Source organism: Aristolochia californica, unplaced genomic scaffold (genome assembly GCF_029961685.1).
Source record: "Aristolochia californica isolate CCGP_79_NKW_82.1479 unplaced genomic scaffold, dmAriCali1.0.hap1 SCAF_4, whole genome shotgun sequence".
In the NCBI taxonomy this organism is placed as follows: domain Eukaryota; kingdom Viridiplantae; phylum Streptophyta; class Magnoliopsida; order Piperales; family Aristolochiaceae; genus Aristolochia; species Aristolochia californica.
The window spans coordinates 47,913,411-47,923,316 of NW_027182103.1; the positions used below are offsets into that span (position 1 = coordinate 47,913,411).

A 9,906-nucleotide genomic window follows, 5' to 3' on the forward strand; every position below is an offset into this window, starting at 1 on the left:
TATAAGGACGCTAGATGGGTTCATTAGGTCCCGGACAATCTTCATCAGTTCCTGCCTTGCAAATCCAAACTAGGTGAAGCAGCTTTGAGAGCACAAGCCTGAGTATCAGGGGACGGCAGAAGACCCCCTTGCAGTGTCAAATTGCCTCTAAAACATGCATGGAACAGTCTAGTCTCCAATGATGTCGAGTAGATTTACATACACATTGTTAAAGGACATGAAGAAGATGAGAGGCTTGGGATGGACCAAAATAACTTTTTTTTTTTAAATGTCAGAAATGGATTAACCTACTAGAGCACTATAAACATGGGAAGAGAAATGACATTTTCCCTCACCTATTGCGTGAGCTTCCTCACTAAGATATACACGCCTAAAACAACCTGAGACTGCTGCAACAAAATGTTCAAATTCTGGATGGTCACTTTATCACAAAACCTCCCTTCGTTGCATTTTGAACCCCTCTGCTTCTAAGCGACTCCCAAGCTCTCCAAGCCCTCCCTTTCAAGAGCATGCACTCTTGTTTGATGATATTACGTGATGGCCACTCAATTATATCAGCAATGAGGCAAAAATGCAAGAAAACAAAAACACAGGAACCCCAGAAGTGAATACAAATTTCAACAATATTAGTAAGACTACCTGCTATTATCAAGATCCAATTTGTGAAGATTATATGTATACAGGAAAAGGCACACAAGAAGTATCATTTCCATGATATATATCTATTGTACACAGGTGCGAATAGCAAAGAAATTCTTACAAATTAAAAAAAATTGCAAGGTTATGTCACGAAATTGCTCATCAAGACAACAAGGCTTTCTCCAGCAATTCCTGCAATTCGCCATTCTTGTATGCTTCTGTTGCATATGCAACATATTAGATGAAATCAAGGAGATGCACAAATAAATAAACTTGACAAAAGCATTCAAGCATGCCAAAACAGAATCACTCAATGATACTCCACCAGCAAGGTCTCTTACTGTGAGCTAAACCTTTCAAACAGCAAATTTGGCAAGAGAACATAAATCAACAGAGAAGACTTTTCCATTTTTTTTTTTTTAGAGGTAGTAAAGAAAAAAGAAGCTGGTACAGTTGTCACAGAAAATCAGGCAAGAACATAACAAAAATAAAACTGAAGTATTCAGCATATTCATGTTCATCATACGCTTCTGCCACAGTTCAACTTCAAACTCTACAACTCTAGGTCGAATCAGTCAATCACATCCTGCTTCAATGCTCTTTCTCATGGAAGGTATGGACTTCCATCCTCAGTAAGACGGGTTTGCAATTCTGTATGTCAGTGGATCTGATTTCTTTCAGCAAGATGCTCATTGGTACTCCCCTTCCTGAGCTTGGAAAGCTTATGATATCCGCTTGCACTGGTTTCATTCCATGGGGGCTTTGGAATGAGCGTAACCGGAAGCGTTTTGATGCTAGAAGTAATTCTGAGGTACGGGTTGCTTATTGTGTGTCAGGTCAGAACTCTGCATGGCTCCTTACGAAGAAGTTTTTCTCCTCCTTTGCTGGTTCATCTATTCGTGATAATTGGAGCATCATTGCAAACATGCGGTGTGGAACTAAGACCCCGGTCATGCAAGAATGGACCCCCCCAAAGCTTGGTTTCCTAAAGTTAAATTTTGATGGTTCTTCTCTTGGTAATCCCGGAATGGCTGGTTTTGGGGATGTTATTTCAGATTCCTCAGGCAATCAATGTCTGTCATATGCTGGTCCATTAGGCATTTCTGACTCAATGATGGCTGAGCTCCAAAGTCTTCTCAATGGACTCCACGTTTTCCGAGACAATTATAGTGGTCCATTTCACATTGAGGGGGATTCGAAGGTGGTTATTGATTGGTGTGAAAATGTGTCCTCCCCCCCATGGCAGCCTTGGGATTCTCTTCGGGAAATTCTTGAAATTGCTTCTCAATTTTCTTGCATTTGGCCTCACATTCCAAGATCTGCTAACTCGGTGACAAATGTGCTTGCCAAGTCAGGAGCAGCTTTTTAATCTCTTGTTGTCAGGGATTTGCTCTTAGTTTCTTTGTAATTCTTTTTGTTAATGTATACATCCTTTATTAGACAGCAACCTGAAACACGCCTCTACCGCTTCTCAACATGTTGGATATGGTTAGATGAGGCCTTTACCCACCAAGGTACATAGTTAAATTAACTAAAGTAAAGGATAATTAATAGCAATTTCAAATCAGGTCAAAAGCAAGAGACGAGGGGACAGAGTCTGAATGGAATATGAAAGAGCAAGGAACAAAAGAAACAAGAGAGGTCCCACATGAAGCAACCAAACTAGGATGGCCTACCAGCAGTAAATAATATTCCAGGAAGAGGAACAATCAACATGTACAGAAATCTTGCTTGGTGGATGGCACCACAGCTTAGAGGTTAGTGGAAGGGCTTCCTCCTGGTGGGTCATGAGGATGACATGAATTTGAGAGAAAGTAAGGATAAAAGTTATACTAGGAGAAGCAGATGGTTTACCTATCAATGTTCTAAAAACAGGACATGACAGTGAACTGGTGATCTCCAGTTCAGGTTCAAGTAAGTTCAGCTTTTGGATGGAACACTAACAATATAGAAATAGAAAAATGTGTTTTATATTTCTCTTGCCTATAGTCCCAAGAATATATTTTTCTTTGTCATTACGCAGATCTAAGATGTAGGGTAGTTAAAAACCTTCTTTTACTTTGAGTTCCTATTGGTTCAAATCCTATGTTTATCATGCTGACACATCTAATTTTTCATAATTAGATGAAGTTTGTCTGGCAGAACTGGACTAGTTTCAGGTGATTGGTTGGCTGAACTGGTCCAGCCAGCCAAACAGGGGAGTTTTCAATACTATAGGCAACAAGTTTTATATGGATAGGAACCAAACAGAGCCCTAGTTTTAATTTGAACACTTTGACCAGCCAGTATCATTTGGTCACAGCGCCTATAAGTATCATACTTAAACAGACCACTTACATTCACGCAAGCTTTTTAGTTGAGCTTACCCATCAAAAAATTGGGTAGAAGGTTCTTAAAGCACCTGTCAAGTTGGGTGATTGGGCAAACAGGAAGCTATTGGCAATCCCGGTTTGTGTGAAAAGACTAATATTAGCATTGTTCTAATATTGTCACAAGCAGTTCAGGATTGTTACTAGTATTGGCATGTCAGATCTATCTATCATATAGTACTCGCTTTATAGTTTGAATTTTGGGTTTTCTCAGAGGCATAATCAAACTAATGGATAAAGGGATTCCATAATCTCAAAGTGTTATCATAGTAAGTTTCCTCCAATAGTTTCAAACTAGTTTTATTTATCTAGTGCAGAAACTAGCAGGAAATAATGCATACTTGGCCTTTGAGAGATAATGATTTACATTTGTCATTTTTGTTGTGTTTATCCAATGGCAGTCCAAAAAGCACAGTACTCGTCACAAGTTTCTCCCACCCACTCTCACACATCCACACAATTAAAAAAACATTTCAAACTACGTAAAATTCCAATCAGCAATTAACAAATTATAAGGACGCTAATCAGCAGGAAGCCTGGAAAAATATGAACTTACCAACTGTTATGTCACAGCCACCAAAGAATTCCCCATCAATGTATAGTTGAGGAAACGTTGGCCAGTTGGAGAATTCTTTTAAACCAAGCCGAAGCATTTCGTTTTCTAATATGTCCAACGTCTCAAAGGGCACATTAAGAGACTTAAGTATCTGCACTACCGTGTTAGAAAATCCACATTGGGGGAAGTCCTTCGTACCCTTCATAAAGAGAACCACTTTATGTGACTTAACAACTTTATCCAATGTAGTCTTCAGTTCGGGAGTCAGAGCTGCATAAAAGTGAAAACCTTTTCAAAACACATGGAGACATTAAAAGACGAGAAGGAAAGCTCATGTAGATTTAGAGAAAATGAGGTGAAAATCTTCCAGCCATCTGAAAGCACCAATACAAATCAGAGACGCATAAATCAATAAGAAGTCGCCGAGATACACCACATCGAGTCCTCATTATTTTCAGAAAGTGCAACAGAGTTTTCAAGAGTAGATACAGTCTACGTTCATCAGAACCCATTCAAGAAAGATCATATACAAACATTATCTCTAAATAGTAAACACCCTCGCGAGGGGAATAGATTAATTAAGAAAACCTTATGAGAAAATCCCCAGAACACAAAAAAAGCTGTGTAAGCAACAGATGATAGGGAAAGCATTGGATTCGAGCACAGACAAGAAGATCCAAACCTGCGAAGCACTTTAAAGAGAGACTCGGTGCCTTAAATCCAGGCCGGCGGTGGATAATCACTCCCATGGGGCGGGACAGAAACTGGGAGCTGTATCGGACAATTGGAGGGACAACTGATGCTTTGCTGCTCTGAGAGATTCGAGTATTGATGGATGACAGAGGTTGAGCTGCAGCAAAAGACGCCGCCATCCTCCGGAAAAAAAAAGGGATAAAATCTGCCGAATTCCTGAGGTTTTCGTTTCAGGCGTTCGGACTTCAGAGGCGACAGGAGAATGATATCACGGCTCCGGTTCTTCTGCTGCGTCTACATCGTTACCCACTCATTTAGGAAGAATTACGGAAGTACCTCGGAAAACGTGTGTTTCTCATCTCTCCTTTCTAAATATTTTTAAAAGGAGAATCGAATTTTGAAATTTTGAAACCCAAAAATCGACATGATCCAAAGAAATAAATGTGGATCTCATTACGATCAGTTTCAGAAGAGAGTGAGAAAAAGGATTTTCTTTTTATTCTTCCCTCGAACCGGTATGGGAATCGACCTAGACAAGTGTTGGGATCTGGTTTAAACATTGGCCAAAAGAAGCCGAGCTACTAAAATTGGCAATTGAATCAATAATATCAATTACACATCAGTATAATATCATAATAAGTAGTAAAAAATTTGAAATACAATAAAACAAATCGAAGGAAGGATACTGAAGATCTAAAATCCTTTGCCCATCTCCACCAGAGCTAGTATTTTTTACTCGATTATCGATTTTACACCTCTCATGTTTTTTCTATAATTAAGGATTACATGTTTATCTTTATACTGTTTATTAAATAAATTTAGGTAAAAATAAATTTTATTGTACATTCGATTACTAAAAAAAATTGTAATTTTTTATTGATGATAATTAAGGATTTTCTCTCAGAACTCAACAGAAATTCCTTGCGATGAACGGTTATATGTTCGGCCGACTCGACACAGAGCAGCTCTTTGATCAAGCTTATGCCGATATCAATTGAAGATAACTCTTATTGTTGCCTCCTTGTTGTCATTTTCAAAGCTTTGTCCAAACATAATACAGCTTTTGTCCATTGGCAGCAGAACTAACTCAAAAAATCTCAGAATAAATAGCTTCATGAGTTCTTTTAATCTGCATTCAACCTACCTTCTTTTCTATATTTTCATTTCTGGTATTCACACACAACAAAATGCTCCGCAGCGTGGTGAGAAGTGCTGTCCTTATTCTTCACCGTACATTCTACCCATTCCAAAGCAAAGAGAGTTCCACTCACTTGAGACTGAACCACAATACAACAAGATCATCTCAGTGTGCTCTTGTTTAGAAAATTTTGAAAGAGCCCTGAATTTCTGAAATTTCTTATGAAAAAAATGCCATGGTTGATCAGATGGAAAAGGAGACAGAAAAGAACATGGGGAGTCATTGATTAACATTTACTTACCTACAATTAGAGAATTTACCTTCTAATTTTCTTTTCTTTTTTTCATTTTCTCCCCGGCCAAACAAAGTAGTGTAGTATATGCAACCACATTTAGAAAAACAAATCAATGCCTGCAAACTAAACATACAAGAAGTGATACACGTTCCAGAGTAGTTTTTTTTATTCTTCCTGCAACAGAAAGTTGTACAATTAAGTAGTAAATACAGGAACTTGGATCCACTAAAGCAACTGCACAGTTTCAATCTTGTACAAGGAATTCACGACATAGTGTTTTCTTCACTGTTTTTCCTTGAATTCTTTACCTGTTGGGTATGTTTATATACAATATGTTATTGGAAAAAAGAAAAGCTACCCCTGCAAGTAATATCATGAATTAAAGATGCCTCATTACACTGCAGGGGGAGCCTGGATGACTCTCCGACTCTTTGAGCTTCTTAGCTATTTCTGCTAAGTATTTGCCCTGAAAGAATGCTTGTTGGAGCTCCAATGCAGTTGGTTGACGGGACCCATCTCCAGCAAAAGTACCGGCACCATAGGAAGAACCACCCTTCACTTCATTGATCTCAAACATCCCGTTGCCAAAGGTGTACCCAAGTGGAACAAAAAGCATACCATGATGAGCCAGCTGGGTGATGGCTGTTAACCTGCATGAAGACATAAGCGCAAGTGTAAAACTTTTAAGTGATTTACTGAACAGGAAGGTGTTGGGTATACAACCAAAGTACCACATTGGTTAGAAGTGGGGATGATCTTGGATATATAAGTGTGGACACTATCTCTATTGGTATGAGGCCTTTTTTTAAGACCTTTTGGGGTAAAAGCCCAAGAGCAAATCCATGAGGGCTTAGGCTCAAAGTGGACAATATCATACCAATGTGAAGATAGGTGGTGTCCATAGTACCGAACGAAGGTGGTGGGCCTCGAATTAGATCACAAAGGGATCCGTGGATGTGCTCTATTGGACAGGTGGTGTGTTCTGAATTCTTCATCTTCATGGACGTATCCTGGTCCCAACACGGTGAAGAGGAGTTGATCTGGATAAAGCATGCTCTCGAGACAGGTGGTACTCCATGTAAGGCGTGTGCTTCCAACACATTGGAGTGGAAAATCCGGGTTGGTAGAGAGTGGACGGATGGATGATTGTTTGAGGGGAGGATTGTTGGGTATACAACTAAAGTCCCACATTGACTAGAAGTGGGGAAGATCTTGGATATATAAGTGTCGACACTATCTCCATTGGTATGAGGCCTTTTGGGGTAAAGCCCAAGAGCAAATCCATGAGGGCTTAGGCCCAAAGTGGACAATATCATACCAATGTTGAGATAGGTAGTGTCCATAGTCCTTACAAGTGGTATCAGAGCTATGCCTCGGAGTTAGCCATGGAGGATGAATCCTTTGAATGTCGAACGAAGGTGGTGGGCCTCGAATTAGATCACGAAGGGATCCGTGGACGTGCTCTATTGGACAGGTAGTGTGCTCCGGATTCTTCATTGACGTGTCCTGGTACCAACACGGTGAAGAGGAGTTGATCTGGATAGAGCAAGCTCTCGAGACAGATGGTACTCCATGTAAGGTGTGTGTTTCCAACGCATTGGAGTGGAAAATCCGGGTTGGTAGAGAGTGGACGGATGGATGATTGTTTGAGGGGAGGCTCGGTGGTCCTTTGTTCGAGGGGAGGATTGTTGGGTATACGACCAAAGTCCCACATTGGTTAGAAGTGGGGATGATCTTGGATATATAAGTGTGGACACTATCTCCATTGGTATGAGGCCTTTTGGGGGTAAAGCCCAAGAGTAAATCCATGAGGGCTTAGACCCAAAGTGGACAATATCATACCAATGTGGAGATAGGTGGTGTCCATAGTCCTTACAGAAGGATCCTCACTGTGATTTCAAATTCATCATTATTACAACCTTCTTGTAACTATGCTGCTATGTGCTCCCAAAGCCATGGTTTTATCATCTTCATTATTATCTTCAAAGCGTGTCTCAACTATCTTGGGTTTGGCTTCACAAGTTGTACAAATCATTCAGCTGTATAACATATGTTAGCCCAGTTGCTAGGTTGGCCATTTAATTTTTTTTCCCGCAATTTCATCCAAATAATTTCTGGCAGGTAAATCCTACAATCATGTTGCCTTTTGTCACAAGCTCCTTGAATACCATCAACTGAGTGGTGGCTGCAGCATTTCCATTGTTCTCATATAAGAAATGGGCCGTATATCCTCAATTCCCCTTTCATGGTGGTCTGCCTTCCACATGTCCACTAAACTTCAAAGAATGTTTCCTACAGAAGGTAGTTATGTAAGGCAATGCTTCCATTAGCATCCTTGCGACAAAACCAAGGGTTTTCCGGGTTTTTATTTTCCCATGCTTTTTGCCTTGTTTCTTTTAACTGACAAGGTTTGGAATATAAGAATGCCAAAGTAGGCTATATACAGCTGGTTTGATATTGAATTATGTATATATCAGGATTTTTCATTTCTAGAGATTCTTCTCAGACCTTAAACTGCTCATGCATGTCAATAACTCCACAGATATAGAGACAAAAGCAGCAAAACAAAAACCGCTAATCCTAATGGCTTCCCAAATTCCAAAAGCAACTGAAGTAGCAAGGGTTCTCCATCAGATATGTACCCTTCTGATGATATCATGAAGCCATGGAGATTAATGAAGATCTCATTCCCCAATAATGGAAGGTGACTTCACTGACCATAGATGTTGGATGCAAGAAAAAGAAGCCATCTCAAAACCCTGTGCTTGATGATGAAATATTGACAAACGCAACAGAGTGAAATTTAGCTCAATATGAAGTAAAGTTCTCTACAAGTCCTCTAGTAGGCATTCCCATGAATTATCTCAACTCCAAGTGGAGTAATCAAATAAAGGTGTCACAATGTGATGACACAAAGGGCCCTGGTCACACTACAAGGATATAGTTCTATGAGTTCCTGGTTAGAGCACTCTTTAAGGGTGGCGATATTGCAAGGATGCGAACAACTTACTGAAAGAATTCTATAAAAATCACAGACCAAGGGTCTATACACTTGTAATGTGAATCTTAAGACAAGAAACTCGAATTTTTGGACGGAAAAGTTATATAAATATCAACACCCACAAAATGAATTACAGAACAAATTTGCTGCCTTCCTGTGGAAGAGACTAAAGATTCAATTAATCTCATCATTAAGAGGTTAATCGCAAGACCCGAAAAAATCAAAGCTCTGACTAACAGAAAATTTTCAAGTTTCTCGAAAAGACCTGAATTTTTGGCACCAAACAAAATTTTCAATCCTTGCATTTTTTAACTTGAAATAAGAGAAACAAAGAATACTCACGCAGTAAGCTCTTGGCCTCCTCCATGAAAGCCAGTGCTCCAGAATATTCCGGCAGGCTTTCCTGCAAGCTTCTGGGACTCCCATAGATGGCCAGTGGCATCAAAGAAGGCCTTGAATTGAGCAGCCATTACACCGAACCGAGAAGGGAACCCAAAAATAAAACCATCTGCCTCCTCAAGCTGTTCAGGACTGATGAAGGGAATATCCCCCGCTTTGGCCGGAGCCATCACCTTCTCAAGAACCCGCCCCGATAGCGTCTCAGGTACCTATAACCATTGCCGAACACAAATTTCCCTATGACAGTTTCTCCTTTTATTTCTCTTATACAACCCATCAATAAAAGTATATTAACATAAAAAACCGGGTACTGGATTACTCCTTGCCTGCCAGAGAGAGGCCTCAACACCATGGACGGAGCTAGCTCCTCGTTGTATTTCGCGTGCCATCGTTCCCACATGACCAAACATTGAGTAATATCTGGATAACACGCATGGCGATGAAAAGATTGAAAAGAAAAAGTCGTGAGAGATTACAAGATAGGAAATTCTCTCCCACCAAAAGAGCAAAAGAACCATACTCACATGATATAAACTTTCGTGGCAGCCATGACTGCGAAGCCGGATCGAGTCTATCTAAATTCGTTAAGCCATGAAAGTTCCTCTTATTCTAATTTCTGCCTCTTCTTCTCCCTCAATTCGACTTAGACCACATACCAATTTTTAGTCGAAATGTCGGGAATACCGAGTTTCATTTGTCGTTAGAGATTTTAAGGATTTTACCCAATTTTTAAAATTTAATTAGATAACTTTTGAATGTATTTAAAAAAATACCCAATTTTATCTCATCAACTATACATGTATACATACGTAGACT

The 9,906-nt window shown here is 39.8% G+C and overlaps 2 protein-coding genes across 2 annotated transcripts; both read right to left on the reverse strand.

Annotated features, from left to right (window-relative positions):
• Positions 1–678: 678 nt before the first annotated feature.
• Positions 679–4,681, reverse strand: LOC137963808 (uncharacterized). Its single transcript, XM_068811011.1, has 3 exons — positions 4,247–4,681; positions 3,565–3,834; positions 679–857 (listed from the first exon to the last, which is right to left on the reverse strand). Exons 1-3 carry the CDS (start codon positions 4,434–4,436, stop codon positions 802–804), a joined length of 516 nt encoding a protein of 171 aa, XP_068667112.1. The 5' UTR covers positions 4,437–4,681; the 3' UTR covers positions 679–801.
• Positions 4,682–5,851: 1,170 nt separating this feature from the next.
• On the reverse strand, positions 5,852–9,752 carry LOC137962904 (NAD(P)H dehydrogenase (quinone) FQR1-like). The gene is made up of 4 exons (XM_068810030.1): positions 9,615–9,752; positions 9,417–9,510; positions 9,034–9,299; positions 5,852–6,340 (listed from the first exon to the last, which is right to left on the reverse strand). Exons 1-4 carry the CDS (start codon positions 9,638–9,640, stop codon positions 6,070–6,072), a joined length of 657 nt encoding a protein of 218 aa, XP_068666131.1. The 5' UTR covers positions 9,641–9,752; the 3' UTR covers positions 5,852–6,069.
• Positions 9,753–9,906: the final 154 nt, after the last annotated feature.